The sequence below is a fragment of the Bos indicus x Bos taurus genome, chromosome 13 (genome assembly GCF_003369695.1).
Source record: "Bos indicus x Bos taurus breed Angus x Brahman F1 hybrid chromosome 13, Bos_hybrid_MaternalHap_v2.0, whole genome shotgun sequence".
NCBI classification, from domain to species: domain Eukaryota; kingdom Metazoa; phylum Chordata; class Mammalia; order Artiodactyla; family Bovidae; genus Bos; species Bos indicus x Bos taurus.
The window spans coordinates 61,813,679-61,832,554 of NC_040088.1; the positions used below are offsets into that span (position 1 = coordinate 61,813,679).

At 38.6% G+C, this 18,876-nt stretch overlaps 1 protein-coding gene across 2 annotated transcripts in view; it reads right to left on the reverse strand.

Annotated features, from left to right (window-relative positions):
• Positions 1-18,876, reverse strand: part of PLXDC2 (plexin domain containing 2) — a 418,172-nt gene that overhangs the window by 183,197 nt on the left and 216,099 nt on the right. For both annotated transcript variants that reach the window (XM_027560001.1, XM_027560002.1), the window contains exon 3: positions 15,532-15,678. In XM_027560001.1, the coding sequence (XP_027415802.1) occupies positions 15,532-15,678 (147 nt within the window). The remainder of the gene's footprint in view (positions 1-15,531; positions 15,679-18,876) is intronic.

Here is an 18,876-nt window from a genome sequence, read left to right on the forward strand (position 1 = left end):
AGATGGTGTGCTGCAAATTTATAGCAGGTACAGCCACATATGACTGTGAGTTTTGAAACCGAATCATGCTGTTCTACAACTTGCCCCATGGAATCACTGTGGGGAATTGACTATCAGAGGAAATTAGGGCCATATTAATAGATTTCTTTTTTTCCAGCCATGCCACGCAGCTTGTGGAATCTTAGTTCTTCCACCAGGGGTGGAACTCAAGCCCCTGCTTTGGAAGGGGGAGTCTTAACCCCTGGACCACCGGGGAAGCCCCTCTCATAGATTACTAAGCACGTCTACCTCTTTTATTGCCTCTGTTACATATTTTTCTTACGCTTGTTGCCATCTGGGTTCTAATTATTATGATCTCTGCTAATTCTTTTTTAATAACACAAGAATTATAATCCTATGTAAACACTGCTCCAGTTTTACTTGTTTGCCTATTTCTCAGTGGTATTACAAAGATAAATTAATCAATGCTTTCAAGACCTTGAAGACAGAAACCTCCTAATAAGAGTTAAAAAATCTGAAGTGGGTGCATTTATAATCCTAAAAACCATTGAGAAAGTCACTCATAAAAAATGCCTTTTGTTTTAAGACAGCTTCTTGTTTACAGGAGTAAAGTTACACTCTTATGGTTCCCTAGCCTCCATTTCATCTTTATAAGGTATAATCCTCATGAAGGCAGCCTGTTAGTGGAGAAGGAAATGGTAACCCACTCCAGTATTCTTGCCTGGGAAATCCCATGAAACCTGGCGGACTACAGTCCATAGGGTCACAGAAGAGTTGGACACAACTTAGTGACTAAACGACAATGACAAGCTTTTAGTAATTGCTGATCTCACAAGTTCATGACAGCAACAAGTCCAAAGAATATAGGTGGTGTCCATTTATTTAAGAATAAATTCATGGGTTAATCATTAATTTCTATACATGTATTTGAACGTGCTATTTTTATTTTATTTTTTTTGAACGTGCTATTTTTAATCATTCAAATAATTTCATGTTTGTAGGGCACGTGTTTGTATCTTGAAGCTATTAAATAAGCAGGATGAAGATGGTGATGACTGACAAAGTGAGATTTGTATTAATTTTTCCAAAAAATTAGGCCAAGTAAATTGGAGTGATAGCATTTTCAGTTTGTTTATTGATGCCAAGTATTATTAAATATTATATTAATAACTTTGGGAGGAGTTGAAAATTTAAAGGAAAAAATACATGTTGTTTTATTTACATGGCTATTTCTAATGATACAGGTTTTCATCCAAAATACCTGAATAAATGACCAAATGACACCTGGACCTTCATAAGCTCTGAGTCAATGGAGTCAATGATAGTTAACATTGTATTATATACCTGAAGGGTTTGGCATAGCAAAAGTTCCTTAAAACTAGTTTCCTGAATAATAACAGCTCCTTATCTGATTTCTAATAAGGAGGTGGAAATGATTTGATATATGTTGTTTCTAATAGCAATCGAGGCAAATCGCTTTTGTAATAGAATCACATCACAATTAGATATTATGTTTCGCAGAAACATTATGATGGCTTCATTTTTGTTATATTGAAATGATCATAACTAGTGTATTTACTGGTGTTATAAGAATGGAATTAGCTTTTAATGTATCAGACATCATTCTAAGTATTTTGTCTGCATTGAATAAGTATGAATGCTAAAACTAGGTGAGAGTATGACAAGAAAGAAGATGTTTTGTATGCACAGAGTATCTCCTCCAAAGATACTTAGTAATTAGAAAAGGAAAAATAGTAAGTTTACAGTAAAGAAACAAAATCTGGTAGACATCACCTTAAGCAGGTGATCAAAGTTAACATGGCTGGTAATGAGACGTGATGACATCAGGTACCTCCTGATGTATGCATGATGACAGACAAAATACCATTCCCTGGGTATTCTTTTTTTTTTTTTTCTTCCACACTGTGTATCTTGTGGGATCTTACCCCACCAGAGATGGATCCCTGGTCCTGGGCAATGAAAGCCTGCATGTTAACCACTGGACTGCCTGGGAAGTCCCTCCCCTAGTATTCTTGCTAAAATAGAGACCTGTATTTAACCATGAAGCAGCAGTAGACAAACCTCAAATCAAGATCACTGTACAGAGACTGGTAAAGACTCTTCAAAATGTCAAGTTCATGAAAGATAAAGAAAGACAGAAAATGTGTCATAGATTGGAGGAGGTGCGACTAGAAGATTTGACAAATAAATGCAGTGTGGGTCCTATATTGGATTCCAAATAGGAATAAGGGTGGTTTGGGGACAGTTCACAAAAGGTGAATATAGCATGTAGATTAGTTAAGAGTATCACACCAATGGTAATTTCTTGGTGTTAGAAATCGTACCATGAGTATATCGTGTTACTACTTGGGGATGCTTGTTGAAAGCTATATGGGAACTCTTCGATAAGTTTTCCAAGTTTATTTACAAGCCTGAAATTATTTCAAAACAAAACTTTACAAGTTGTTCATTCGCTCAGTAATATGTGACTCTTTGTGACCCCATGGACTGCAGCACACCAGGTTTCCCTTCACCATCTCCCAGAACTTGCCCAAACTCATGACCATTGAGTCGGTGATACCATCCAACCATCTCATCCTCTGTCATCCCCTTCTCCTCCTGCCTTCAATCTTGCCCAGCATTAGGGTCTTTTCCAATGAGTTGGCTCTTGACATCAGGTGGGCAAAGTATTAAAGCTTCAGAATCAATTCTTCCAATGAATATTCAAGATTGATTTCCTTTAGGACTGACTGGTTTGACCTCCTTGATCAAACTTTATAAGAAAGGAAAACTAATAAGTTCAAAGCACCAGAAGCAGTAGAGCCAGGATTTCAATCCAAATGTGCTTGACTCCAAACTCCTAAATCTTGCCCACTACAGGACATCACTCTCTCTCCCTTATACTAGGTGATCCTTTTCCTACCTATTTTCACATCTTCTACAGGCATTTTCTACTTGGTACTCTTAACGTTGTCAGTGACTGATGTTTTTGTTCTTAGTTAACATAACTTAATTTTCTTTAAAATTTAATAACAGCGGAAATAGAAAGCTCCCGGATGCCTGAGGCTAAAGCCACATACACAAAAAGAAAATCTGGAGAAGGTACAGAGCAGTCTTTCTGATGAAATCACAGGGACTAGACTAGACTAGACTCGACTCAACTCCATGCTGGGCTGCATGGAGCTGTCATGAGCTGCACACCATTGAGGTCTGATGGTAACGTGGTGGTCTCTTCTCACTGGATGATGGGAACAGCCTGAACTACTCATTTTGCACATTTGAGGATTAGATGCTTCCGTTTCTTATCTGCCAAGGATAGATCCAAGGGCCTGTTTTCTAAACTTACACAACATTCATTTATTTATTTATTTATTTTGTAAATAGACTCCTAATTTTTTTTTATTCCTTTTTTTTAACTTTATAATATTGTATTGGTTTTGCCATATATCAACATGAATCCGCTACAGGTATACACGTGTTCCCCATCCTGAACCCTCCTCCCTCCCTGTACCATCCCTTTGGGTCACCCAATGCACCAGCCCCAAGCATCCAGTATCGTGCATCGAACCTGGACTGGCGACTCGTTTCATATATGATATTATACATGTTTCAATGCCATTCTTCCAAATCATCCCACCCTCTCCCTCTCCCACAGAGTCCAAAAGACTGTTCTATACATCAGTGTCTCTTTTGCTGTCTCGTACACAGGATTATTATCATCTTTCTAAATTCCATATATATGCATTAGTATACTGTATTGGTGTTTTTCTTTCTGACTTACTTCACTCTGTATAATAGGCTCCAGTTTCATCCACCTCATTAGAACTGATTCAAATGTATTCTTTTTGATGGCTGAGTAATATTCCATTGTGTATATGTACCACTGCTTTCTTATCCATTCATCTGCTGATGGACATCTAGGTTGCTTCCATGTCCTGGCTATTATAAACAGTGCTGCGATGAACATTGGGGTACACGTGTCTCTTTCAATCTGGTTTCCTCAGTGTGTATGCCCAGCAGTGGGATTGCTGGGTCATAAGGCAGTTCTATTTCCAGTTTTTTAAGGAATCTCCACACTGTTCTCCATAGTGGCTGTACTAGTTTGCATTCCCACCAACAGTGTAAGAGGGCTCCCTTTTCTCCACACCCTCTCCAGCATTTATTGCTTGTAGACTTTTGGATCGCAGCCATTCTGACTGGCGTGAAATGGTACCTCATTGTGGTTCTGATTTGCATTTCTCTGATAACGAGTGATGATGAGCATCTTTGCATGTGTTTTACAATTGTCAATGGTAATGACTTTTCACTGGTTTATTCACCTGTTTAACAAATATTCACTTATAAAAGTAAAATAAACTGAAAGATATAAATATGAGTATATGGGCTTCCCTGGTGGCTCAGATGGTAAAGAATCTGCCTGCAACGCAGGAGATCCAGGTTTGATCCCTGGATCTGGACGAACCCTGGAGAAGGGAATGGCTACACACTCCAATATTCTTGCCTGGAGAATTCCATGGACAGAAGAGCCTGGAGTACTAGAGTCCATAGGGTCACAAAGAGTCAGATATGACTGAGCAACTAACACTTTTCAAGTTGGTATACAGGTGTATGTATGTACATACAGATAGAAAAATTTGAATTAACAAGTTTCTACAGCAAGTTACTACCAAAGAGAGAAAATGTACTATGGAGAGGCATTTCCATGTGGCTGACAGCAATGCAAGCTTCTTTTGATATATCCTAAAGTCAGATCCTGCTTCAAGGCCATAAATGAGCTGAGTATTTGCCAGGAATAAAATAGCTGCAGTGGGCAGGATGCTTCACGCCACTTTTACCATGTGGAATTTTTACAAAATGGAATTTAAACAAACTCTCCCTCTTGCAGGGGAGTGAACAGGATATGGGTCGTTAATCCAGTGACTGAAAACACTGGAAACCTAATTAAAAGGTCAAATTGTTCAGGAAAAGGGGCTAATCAATATGCAAATATACAGGCAAGGGAGTGGCTCCTTTCAGAAATAAAGCCCATCAATCGAATTGATTTTCTGGGTTAGAAATTCTAACTGCTTCAGCACTTTTTTGTAACCGACAACTTAATTAACCCTGCATATTGAACGACACTGCATGGGGCTACATGTAAATTAGAAAATAACATATGAACATTTTGCAGTTACCCATTGCTTGTTCATATGAACTTGAGACTGAGTGAACATCATATCTTTTGATCTCTTAAACTTCCTGGTTCCCAGCAACACTTGGCTTATGGTTGCCTGCCTATACTTGCACGTTTTGAGAATTATTCAAATGAGTTATGTGACTGTTTACCATTCAGGGAGAGTGCAGAGCATAAGTCTGTTTAAGGGCACAGAGGGTAAGAAAAACCAGGATTTATAAAGGAGCCCTGGGAGAGTCAGTGGGGGAGGGGAGACCCAGAGGTCACATCCGGATTTTCCACACTGCTCTGAGAACAAGGCAGTAATTCTACCAGACTTCTCCAACCTGAGTGTGCATGGTAATCACTTAAGGTTCTTGTTAAAAATAGACTCTGCTGCGGATAGTCAGGGGTGGGGGGAGGGAACTAAAATTCTGCATTTCTAACAAGCTCCCAGTGCTCCTGAGACTGTCCCAGAAACCCCACTTGGAAAGTCAAGACTTTGTGTCATATAAATGGTCTTTGAAACTCTAAAACAGTGCTGTAAGGAAGCTTTGACAAGCGTGAAATGGGTTAAAAGGATAAGTAGACTTGATTCTGGATAACATCATCTCACTTTGCCTGTTAGCACTCATCTGACCTGAAATTTTCCATTTAGGGCAGGAAAGGATAGGGATACCTCCTAGCACAGCACCTTTAAAGTAATGATTTGCAAAAGCTCTTTGCAGCCTCAGTACACCTAAGGACAAGGACATGGTGGCTACTTCCTTGACCAGTGACCCTCAAACAGGGCAGGACAGGAAATGTATTCCTATGAGTTTATCCCGGACAGTTTGCAAATGCCCTTGCTTGTCTCCGTGGATCATAATCTGTCCTCCCTTCTCTCCTGTCACTGGAAAAATGATTGTTTTAGAGTTAAAATGTCTGTATGACAGTGATTAGTATCAATACTAACAGTCATCTAGAGCAGCCACTGCTTAAGCATAGTACAAATGTTATTAATAAATCATTCCATTCTAGTGAAAATCTTAGAAAGTAGGTACCATCATCATTCCCATTTTACAGCTGAGGGAAATGATTAACATAAAGTAAAAACACTGTAAGTTACCCAGCTTTTAGCTGGCAGAAGTGGAGACTCTTGTGTAGGCAGCCTGTTTCTAAGTTGACATGCTTATACACTCTATCAAGCTGCCCCTCAGCTGACATTGAAACAGCTCGAAACACTGACCAACTGAAACTGGTTTTGCTCCCTAAAATCAGGCTGTTGAATAATCAAAACCTGGGTTACTTTACAGAAACAGCAGTGCACATGTGCAAGATAGAAACCGGTGTCTCCAGACTGACCCTAAACCAAGAAACTTCAATCTACGCATCTCAAAGAACCGATAAGTTGCCACTGGAGCCCTTTACAAAGTGAGAAGTCAGCTTCCAGCAGCACAGTAACTAGAGACTAGCCAATCAGCTTCCAAGTTTGAAATCCCCTGACCCCTTAAATTTCGCCCCAACCTTGAATCTGAGAGACAGATTTGAGCCTTGCCTGTCTCCCTGCAGGTCAACCTCGCAATAAAGCCCTTTTCTTTCTCAAATACCTGCGTCACAGTATTGGTTTCTATGCACATCAGGTAGGGTATTAGGATTTGGAATTCAGTGCAGGCAAATCTCAGCAGAAGGGTGACTAAATCATTCAAAATTTGACCACAGGTTGAAATGAAAATTTAGGCCAGGTCCAATTTTAACTCTTCATCCTCCTCCACTAACATCCCCTCTTTTATTTATTTATTTTTTTTTTTTTAACATTTTATTTGGAAATAAATTCAATGAAAGTTACAATAATCCAGAGAGTCTCCTATATTTTTTATGCAGATTCACTGGTTTTTAATAGTTTGCCAAAGTGGCCAACTTTTGGATTTTTCAAAAGCTAAATAAGTAAATTGATGCCTCTCAACACAGCTTCCAAGAGCTGCTCCTTTACCCACCCTACTCATGTCTACAGCTGGTCCTGCAGGGATCAGGACTCAGGTAGCTAAACTCAGCCTGTCTATCAGGAGTGAACCTTACTTGACATTTGTGTCAGACATTGGCTGCATAACAAGAAATTCCTTGCAATTTATCACTCATTGAGAGTGACTAAAAGTGTTCTACTTCCGGTCCCATCGGCATAGGAACAGAGCACCTTCAGTGAAGAAGGGATGAGACCTACATTCTGGGGCTGGAATTTCAGGCACAACACATGTTCCTGATGGGGAGGCCAACTTATAAACAAACAATGTGAGATCTTGACTATTTCACCGAAAGTAATCATCCACCTAAGTCATAGGCTATAATTTAGTAAGAAGAAATGGACAAAAATAAAGTTACTGAAAACAGACACCAAAAAATATTTTTAAAGGATACTAGAATACTAACTTGTTCAGGAAATTTCAATTCCAAAATGTCTGAAGTCTTTTATCTTCTAAGATTTTCCACAAGACTTATACCTAGCTGCTTTTTGTTGTATTTACTCTTAGGGAACATTATATTCCATCTACATTTTGCTAACTTTTCTGTGCTACAAAATGTTTTCCTTGAAAAGAGTCCTGTGGAAGCTTTATCATTTAATAACTTCAGGATGAGACTATGTTTTACACTCATGTTATCTAAAATTAACCCTTGTTAAGTCTTCATAGGGTCCTAGAGAGATCAGAAAGGATGATTAAAAATGGGTTTGATAAGACAACCTATGATGAAAAATAGGAGTAACTGGATTTATTTATTTCACCTGAGACACAGCTGCTTGACTGTGGGATCCCACTTTAGCAGCCCTAATTATAGAAGATTAATGTGAAACCTCCAAGTATTTGCCTCACTTGTGACTTTAAAAAGTTGAGTAGATAGTTATCTATCTAGATTTACTTTACAGTCATCACAGACAACGGCGAATGTATGATTACTTCCTATGACTCGAAATTTATGTAAAGAATGGTGCCTGTCCTCTACTAAAGACACAACATGGAGAAATGGGATGAAATTAAACTGAAATATGATGAACTCAAGGATGACTTTTAAAAAGAAAGTATGTTCTTGCTTTGGAAAACAAAGGTTAGGAATATGCGTAAAAATTGGCCACTATCTTCGAGAATTTCCAAAGTCGCTTCCATGACTAAAATATTAGATGGGAATGTTTAGCCTGAGTCATTAACACCATCTGTGGAAGAGGGACTAGATCCTTCCATGTCCACTGGCTTTGGGACAAGCAGACCAGCTCACCTGCATGGCATGCAAAGGAATTCAGTTACTCTGATCTCAGATTGGTTTTGTGGAATGGGGGAAAAACACAGCCTTTCTTTTCCATAAAAGGCCCTCAAATAATACTTTCTTCAGGACAGATAATTATTCTCAAAATTTATAATTTCAATATGATAATATTAATAGTAAAGTGAATTAATTAGACAAAAATTAAGTTAGAGAAACAGTTGTACAGACACAGCTTATCCTAGTCTGTTATTAAACTAGAGAAAAACCCCATGAATGGAGACAAGTAAGGACAGGTTGATGAACTGTGTATGTCTTGTGCCTGTGTGTCCAGTCGTGTTCGACTCTTTTGCAATGCTATGGACTGTAGCCTGCGAAGCTCCTCTGTCCATGGAGTTTCCTAGACAAGATTACTGGAGTGGGTTGCCATTTCCTCCTCCAGATGTATGTCTTACTTGAAATGAAACAACTCACAAGAGAGAATGCAGCAAGTTTATTTACCAGTCAAAATAAAAATAAAAGCAACTTATTGTTAGACACTGTGAATAGGATACAGACAAAAATGTGTGGTCCAGATAATAGCCCGATAGAGATAGCAAATTAAATTGCCTTTTGAGTTAATAATTTAGAAAAATAATCACTTATCAACAGATTTTCTAATGCACAGGAAAAAATAAAATTCTGCAATATACAAAAACAATTGACTTAAGTCACCACAAGCATCGGAATGTAGTTCTCCCAACATCAACATTATGCAAATTTAAGACCAATGGAAATGCTAGTCAAAATGCTGTTATTTTTCTGGGGAAAAAGAAAATACCTCCAGAAAGCCTAATTTTTGTTAATGAAGGTTTCGGTATGTTTTTGAGTAGTCTGAAGATCCCCACAGAGAACAATCCAATTTTTAAATTTTAAAACAGTCTATCATCAAAACTGTACCAGTCTCATCAAAAACTTTACCAGCTTTATGGTAGACAGGAGAGCAACAATTCATTTCATTTTGCTAGTGTTTCTTATATAAAGAATCAATCTTCTTACTAATACATAGAAAAATAGTTAAAAAAATTTTTTTTTTTTTTTTCTTTTTTCTCCAATTTTATTTTATTTTTAAACTTTACATAATTGTATTAGTTTTGCCAAATATCAAAGTGAATCCGCCACAGGTATAAAATTTTAAGGGCAGGGTATGTTTATGTCTGACAAAAAGCACACTGGCAATTTCCTGGCCAAAAAAAATTATTTAAAGATATATGGATATAAATATATGGGTGCATATCTATCTATAGAAAGCGACTCTGAGAGATTACTTAGGAATTAATGTATTTAGGGTTAATATGTTTTGTTGTGAAGAATTAGGACTCAAACAACAATGCTTCATTACTGCCTCATTGTTATTTGATGTTTGCAGTGTCTTTTCATATTTATTTCACTTTTATTCTTGAAATAACACTGGAGGGGAGTCAAAGCAGGCACTTTCCCCTTTGTTCTAGGTTATAACATTGAGGTCCAAAGAGGCCTGAATCTAAGAAAATGAGTTTTGGAGTCAAGGTCTCATAACGTCTGTAACCCCAGAATCCTTCCACTGGGACAATGGCGCTTCTGTAGAAGTTGTGAATCAGAACTTCATAAACTGTGGTTTCAAAAGACACATGAATTATAATTTGGTTGTTGAATCAAACTGTGTCCAGCAATAAATTAAGTTATATGGACTGAGAAGTACAGAAGAAAATCTCAAAATGGTGGCATTTGAAGGTCTCATAGAAATTAAAAAAAAAAGAAGAAGAAATTTCAACTGGTTCCCAGGTTTGTAGTCAGAAAGTTCTAGGTTTGCAACCTGATAACTATGGACTTTAAATAAGGAACCAAAAACCCAAATAAGTACCACTATTTGAAGGTAAGGTGCTTGACTCATTGCTTGTCATGTGATAGGGACTTATGCCAATTTTTTTTTTCCTTTAACTACTGTTTGAAGACATGCTTCTTCCTTTAATGTGTCCAACTGGAAAACTAGGTTTTAACATCTGTTTTTACTGCAAATATGATTTAAGAATTGTTATTTAACTCAAAAAGAACAATGGGGATATTTAAACAAAAAAGGACAAAGGGGAAATTGAAGGAACATGTAATCAAATTACTACATACATATATATATATCAGATCAGATCAGATCAGATCAGTCGCTCAGTCGTGTCCAACTCTTTGCGACCCCATGAATCGCAGCACGCCAGGCCTCCCTGTCCAACACCAACTCCCGGAGTTCACTCAGACTCACGTCCATCGAGTCAATGATGCCATCCAGCCATCTCATCCTCTGTCGTTCCCTTCTCCTCCTGCCCCCAATCCCTCCCAGCATCAGACTCCTTTCCAATGAGTCAACACTTCACATGAGGTGGCCAAAGTACTGGAGTTTCAGCTTTAGCATCATTCCTTCCAAAGAAATCCCAGGGCTGATCTCCTTCAGAATGGACTAGTTGGATCTCCTTGCAGTCCAAGGGACTCTCAAGAGTCTTCTCCAACACCACAGTTCAAAAGCATCAATTCTTCGGTGCTCAGCCTTCTTCACAGTCCAACTCTCACATCCATACATGACCACAGGAAAAACCATAGCCTTGACTAGACGGACCTTTGTTGGCAAAGTAATGTCTCTGCTTTTGAATATGCTATCTAGGTTGGTCATAACTTTCCTTCCAAGGAGTAAGCGTCTTTTAATTTCATGGCTGCAGTCACCATCTGCAGTGATTTTGGAGCCCAGAAAAATAAAGTCTGACACTGTTTCCACTGTTTCCCCATCTATCTGCCATGAAGTGATGGGACCAGATGCCATGATCTTCGTTTTCTGAATGTTGAGCTTTAAGCCAACTTCTTCACTCTCCACTTTCACTTTCATCAAGAGGCTTTTGAGTTCCTCTTCACTTTCTGCCATAAAGGTGGTGTCATCTGCATATCTGAGGTTATTGATATTTCTCCCGGCAATCTTGATTCCAGCTTGTGTTTCTTCCAGTCCAGCGTTTCTCATGATGTACTCTGCATATAAGTTAAATAAACAGGGTGACAATATACAGCCTTGACATACTCCTTTTCCTATTTGGAACCAGTCTGTTGTTCCATGTCCAGTTCTAACTGTTGCTTCCTGACCTGCATACAAATTTCTCAAGAGGCAGGTCAGGTGGTCTGGTATTCCCATCTCTTTCAGAATTTCCCACAGTTTATTGTGATCCACACAGTCAAAGGCTTTGGCATAGTCAATAAAGCAGAAATAGATGTTTTTCTGGAACTCTCTTGCTTTTTCCATGATCCAGTGTATGTTGGCAATTTGATCTCTTGTTCCTCTGCCTTTTCTAAAACCAGCTTGAACATCAGGAAGTTCACGGTTCACATATTGCTGAAGCCTGGCTTGGAGAATTTTGAGCATTACTTTACTAGCGTGTGAGATAGTATAAATACTAATCATTTTAGTTTACATTATTAAAGCAAAGAGAAATTAGGGTGTTTTGGCACGTGAAGAATGTGAATTAAATGGTAAGTTTTACTCTGACAGCATAATAGTATTGTGGATGGGAGAAAAGAGACAACTGTTACTCTATGTCCAATACTCCTCCTTTTCTAGAAAATTAACCCAAGATCCCAAAATACTGTTCAGACCACATTTATAGATGATAGTGGTGAAGGGGATAATATTCTTTAAAAAGTTATGTTTCCAGGTCAGACACTCCTGCGTCTTCCTGTGACCTACTGGGAGGAAGTTGGGAAGGGCAGTCATCCCAGTTTTCAGCTTTCTGACTTCCTTTCCCTTTGCCCAGGGCTGGTTAGTTAATCAGCTGCCCTTGAGTCTCCCCTAGGCTAGATCTTTCTGTTCTCTTCTTTTGTCTAACTGGCTGACAGAAAGGATGCCCTGGGTATGCAAATTTCATCATTTGGTGTTAAGACTTAAGAAACTCCCCTCTTCCCTTAGAGGTTAAACTTAAGTCCTGTTTCCAGCCAAACTACCAGAGGGGGCCTGCGTGCTGTCGCTTCAGTTGTGCCCATCTTTGTGATCCCCTGGACTGTAGCCTGCCAGGCTCTGCTGTCCATGGGATCCTCCAGGCAAGAATACAAGAGTGGGTTGCCATTCCCTTCTCCAGGGGAATCTTCCCAACCCCAGGACCGAACCTGCTTCTCTTACTTCTCCTGCATTGGCAAGCAGGTTCTTTACCACGAGCACCACTTGGGAAGTCCACCAGAAAGCTCTGCATCAAGGATTTTGATGATTATATCAGGAACCTAATCTATGAAGTGGATCATTGTTTCCCATTTGCTGTTTTCCCTTGGGGTTAAGCCTCTCAATAATATCACAGAGGGGAGAGTAGCTGTGGCTGAGTGTCTGTGTTGTGTGTATGGAGAGGGGTGGGGGAAGAGGCTGTATGTGGGCACCGTTGAGACCCTGGCCATAACACTACCTTAACACTGCAATTCTGTCATCACCTCTAAAACCTGGTTCTACTCCAAGGCTGGCATAATAGAGAGGGAGTGAAGAGAACAAGGCAGGATTGGAAAGATGAGCAGACCAGTGGAAGAAATAGTGAAACATGGATCACTTTCTACAATTTTTAAAACAAATATATAACATCATATTTCTGAAAGAAAGAATGTAGGAAACTTTTATAAAATATTCTAGTAAGAAAATTTGTAAGTTCCAAGATATAAAACTATTTGAATGAAAAAGTCTAAATGGCAAATTTTTCCTGAAAAAAAAGTAACTACATGATATTATCAACTTTATTGTTATAAACTGAACTTATTAATATGTACTTGGATGTGAATGCGTGTGTGTGTGTGTGCGTGTGTGTGTGTGTGTGTTCTGTTGGTGGTGATAGGGATAGTGGATTCAGGACTAATTTCTAGCCGGAAGAAATTCTTGACAATGGTTTAGATTCTCACGGAAAACCAATGGCACAGTAACTAAAATAAAGGTTTCTATCAATGATATATATTTAAAAATCAATGCATGGAGCACCAGATAAGTTTCAAGCTCAAGCTCGAGTCTTTCCATCTGTGTTTTAACCAATCTTTGGTGTTCAAAGCAACAAAGTCACAATCACAGTAAGAAAAAAATAGATCTTTATATCATCATATTTTTTCTTGAAACTATCAGAAAGTTGTTACGAGGCAACAAAACTCTATTCCAAAGAGAAAAAAAAATCTTCTTTAAGGAAAGACAGGACACACAAACTACCGCCCCTGTGGGAGAACATTTGAGAAAGTCTAAGAAGAAATCAGCTAACATTATAACTGATGAACTTTTTCCTTTGCTTACAGACAAAGACCTAGGTCATATTCTGGAATCTCCATGTGGACATGCCAATGTTCAAACTCTTATAAAGTATATATTATATTATTAGGGACTGTGATATAGTGGGAAGATTGTCAAATGCAATACATTCCTGAAAATCATGGTATTAATCCAATATTTCTCATTTTCTCTTCTTTTGAAGATCTGTTCTAAGCCAGACCATGAATCATTTCCGAATCTGTCATCTTCCCTGAGACTGCTTGAATATGCAAAGGAAAAGGAATGATGTAATTCAGCAAGGGGTGGTGGCTACTTCATCTGCTTCTGAACTTCAATGAAGCATCATGATACAATTAATTTCCATTTTCACTGTTAGAAGGTGATCTCCTGATATAGGAACATCTACATATACACAATGAAGGCTGATGGTCAACATTTTTGATATCTTATATTTACCACATCAATGCCTCTTTAAATCAGATCAGCCATTACTCTATTAGTTCTATCTTTGTGTCAATAATATCTGGCAATTGCACTTGAAAAGGTAAAGTTACTTTGTTTTCACTGCACATCTTTCTAAACTGAACAGGACATTGCTTCACGATAGTAAGATCACCACTGTAATCAGCGGCAATGAAACTAAATAACGTTTGAAATGTTAAATCAGGAATCATCTTTGACAAAATGATTATCAAAGAATATTCTGAGAACCGAGAGTGGTAACGTTTACACATACATTTTGAACGAGGGACTGACTGCCTAGGTTCGCACCTGAGTCACACCACTTACTAGCATGAGAACCTTAGAGAGGCTGGTTATTCCAAGGTTAAGTTCTTCTATCTGCAACACCTAGATGGTAAGTGATATTTAAATTATAGAACTGTTGTGACAACTGAAAAAGTTGGGCTTCCTCGGTGGTTCAGTGGTTAAGAATCTGCCTGCCAAGACAGGGACATGAGTTTGATCCCTGGTCCAGGAAGATACCTCATGCCACAAGGCATCAAAACCCGTGGGCCACAATTACTGAGCCCCCACTCAAGAGCCTGTGCTCTGCAACAAGAGAAGCCACTGAAATGAGAAGGCTTCACACCACGTCTAGGGAGTCTCCCCAGCTCTCCACAACTAGAGAAAAGCCCTTGCACAGAAACAAAAACCCAGCAGAGCCACAAATAAATAAAACTTTTTTAAAAAGCTAATCCATGTAAGCATTCAATTTGACAGGAAGAATACAGTATCAGTGACCATGTAAGCTAAGGGAGACCTGCTTCAATATCTCCTGTCCTCCCCACTGTATAGATGCAGAAACTGTGCCTCAGAAGATTTAAATTACCTTTTAAGGAACCACCACTGGAAAGTGATTTAAGCTTGGGCTTGAATTACCTTTGGAGCCTTCTGGATTTAATTAATTATTTTCTTTTATATTAAACTTCTCTGCTTACCACATGGAATTTAGTCTACATGTGTTATTTGAATTATGAATGTGTCTAGTTAAATCATCTTCAGACCAAGAGTAATAAACTCATATAAAATGGAAGATTGTGAATTAACTGTATTAAAAATGTTGTCTAAATGCATGGATTACAAGAAAACTGAAAAGTATCAAGATAAACCTCAACTCTGAATGGAATGTGCAACTCATGCTACTTACTGGAGAAATCAGTGGACAATTAAATTAATTAACTAATGGTTAAATTAATACTGGCTTCTCAAAACAATTCTTTATCATATTCCACAACATCTTATCTGTAATCTAAACTGCAAATGCAGAACTAAATATATTTGAAAAGTGATCACAACAAACAATGTCAGTATGTCAGGTAAAGCAAAAATTTTTTCACAGCAGGAAAAAAAAAGAAATTCAAAATGTCAAAGCACTTACTGCAGCCTGGCGATGAGTATTGGACAGTATTCCATGAATCTTCACTTTGTCCTTTTCCATTTGGTCTATATTCACCCACAAATCCCGGCTGGCAGAATCAGATGGACCATATATCCGAGATATATAGTAATTATGATCTGTGTCCTCCTGTAATGATAGAAAATAAGGCACATCAAGAACACAGAAAATACAGACAGACTTTGAGGGTATTGTACCAAGTGAAATGTCAGCAAGAGAAAGATAAATACCAAAGACCTTGTGGTATCTCTTATATGTGGAATCTAAAAAAGCCAAACTCATGGAAACACATGAGAATAGTGGTGATGAGGGGCTGGAAGGGGGTAAAACGGGGAGATGTTGGTCAAAGGGTACAGACTTCCAGTAATAACATGATTTGTTCTGGGGATCTAATGCACAGCATGGGTGATTATAACTAAAAATACTGTACTATAGAGTAACTATATGCAGGTCAAGAAGCAACAGTTAGAACTGGACATGAAACAACAGACTGGTTCCAAATCGGGAAAGGAGTACATTAAGGCTGTATATTGTCACCCTGTTTGTTCAACTTATATGCAGAGTACATCATGTGAAACGCTGGGCTGGAGGAAGCCCAAGCTGGAATCAAGATTGATAGGAGAAATATCAATAACCTCAGATATGCAGATGACACCACCCTTCTGGCAGAAAAAAGAACTAAAGAGCCTCTTGATGAAAGTGAAAGAGGAGAGTGAAAAAGTTGTCTTAAAGCTCAACATTCAGCAAATTAAGATTGTGGCATCCAGTCCCATCACTTCATGGCAGATAGATAGGGAAACGGTGGAAACAGTGGCATAGTTTATTTTTGGGGGGCTCCAAAATCACTGCAGATGGTGACTGCAGCCATGAAATTAAAAGACGCTTACTCCTTAGAAGAAAAGCTGTGGCCAACCTGGACAGCATATTAAAAAGCAGACACATCACTTAACCAACAAATGTCCATCTAGTCAAGGCTATGGTTTTTCCAGTAGTCATGTATGGATGTGAGAGTTGGACTATAAAGAAAGCTGAGCACAAAAGAATTGATGCTTTTGAACTGTGGTGTTGGAGAAGACTCTTGAGTCCCTCGGACTGCAAGGAGATCCAACTAGTCCATCCTAAAGGAAATCAGTCCTGAATATTCATTGGAAGGACTGAGACTGAAGTGGAAACTCCAATACTTTGGCCACCTTATGTGAATAATTGACTCACTCGAAAAGACCCTGATGCTGAGAAAGATTGAAGGCGGGAGGAGAAGGGGACAACAGATGACGAGATGGTTGGATGGCATCACTGATTCAATGGACATAAGTTTGAGTAAACTCCGGGAATTGGTGATGGACAGGGAGGCCTGGCGTCCTGCAGTCCATGGGGTTGCAAGGAGTCAGACACAACTGAGTGACTGAACTGAACTGAACTGAGAGTAACTATATAGTAACTTTTCCAGTAGTCATGTATGGATGTTAGAGTTGGACCATACAGAAGTCTGAGCACCTAAGGATTGATGCTTTTGAACTGTAGTGTTGGAGAAGACTCTAGAGAGTCCCATGAACTGCAAGGAGATCAAACCAGTCAATCCTAAAGGAAATCAATCCTGAATATTTATTTGAAGGACTGATGCTGAAGCTCCAATACTTTGGCCACTTGATGTGAAAAGCTGGCTCATCAGAAAAGACCCTGACACTGGGAAAGATTGAAGTCAGGAGGAGAAGAAGACGACAGAGGATGAGAAGGTGGGATGGCAACACTGACTCAATGGACATAAGATTAAGCAAGCTCCAGGAGATGGTGAAGGACAGGGAATCCTGGCGTGCTGCAGTCCATGTGGTTGCAAAGAGTTCGACATAGCTAACTGACTGAATAACAATATAGTAACTTGAAAGTTGCTAAGACTGTATATCTTAGAAGTTATCACCACTAAAAAAGTAATGGTAATAGTATGACATGTTGGAGATGTTAGCTAATGCTCTATGTAAGTGTATCAAATCAGCATGTTATGCTCCTTAAACTTACACCATGTTACATGTCAATTACATCTCAATAAAGGTAGGAAAAAAAGAGAAACATTTATTTTCTTTTCAGAACCTACTCAGTACTAGCTAAATTTGCCTAAACCATTTTACTTTCTAATTTAGAATATAAAAAAAGTATAGTTTACTTATGACCTTGGCAGCTTGAAATTTCTCCATTTCATCAGTTTATTTTGCTCTTTCCCTAGAGTCGTTTAAACATCATTTTACCCTAAAATTGAGAGTATGTCAGAATTGTGGCAAGCAAAGATAGAGGTAAGCATATTTGGTTCTTGTTATAAGCTTTGTGTTGATTCTGACTGCTATTTTAAATAATACTTCTAAGATGAATCCACTTGTAACAATTTTTTTCTTTTTCAGGTGAATTTAGTGCTACATTCAATGTTTTTTTTTTTTCCACATCAGTTATATTTTAATACTTTTATTGTCCTAGGATCAAAAAATAATTTTCTTTCTTCCGATTCCCTTTTAAAAAGAGAAATATTTTAAAAAAATAAAAAGAGAAACATTTAAATCATTATACATCAAAATTACATAATTTAAAGAGTTATATATAGAGTTTTGGGCTTCCCGGGTGGGGGTAGGGGTAAAAAACCTGCCTGCTAATGCAGGAGACTCAAGTGACATGGGCTCAACCCACGGGTCGGGGAGATTGCCCTGGAGGAGAAAATAGCAACCCACTCTAGTATTCTTGCCTGAGAAATCCCATGGACAAAGGAGCCTGGCGGGCTACAGTTCATGGGGTTGCAAAGCGTGGGACACAACTGAGCACACACACTCCACCTGGAATACTTCATATACAGTTCATTATAAAGAAGAAAAAAGTCAGCCCCCAAAAGAAAAAAAAAAAAGAAGAAGAACAGAGGTGTTCCTAAAATTCATAAAAAAACAAACAAAAATGATTCTATTGGAATTAGAAGTGTTAGTATTCTTCAAAATAGCCAAATGAATTAAATAATCTCTAAGGAAAGTGGGGCTTCCCTGTTGGCTCAAAGGGTTAAGCATTTGCCTGCAATGCAAGAGACCCGGGTTTGATCCCTGGGTTGGGAAGATACCCTGGAGAAGGCGATGTCAACCCACTCCAGCACTCTTGCCTGGAGGATCCCATGGATGGAGAAGCCTGGTAGGCTACAGTCCGTGGGGTCGCAAAGAGTCGGACATGACTGAGTGACTTCACTTTCACTTTCAAGGAAAGTGAATTAGATTTTTAAAATATAAAAGTAATAAGCCTCTTTAGAATAAACTGTTACATAAAACCAAAACATAAAGGCTAGTGAGCAATCTGTATACAAGGGTC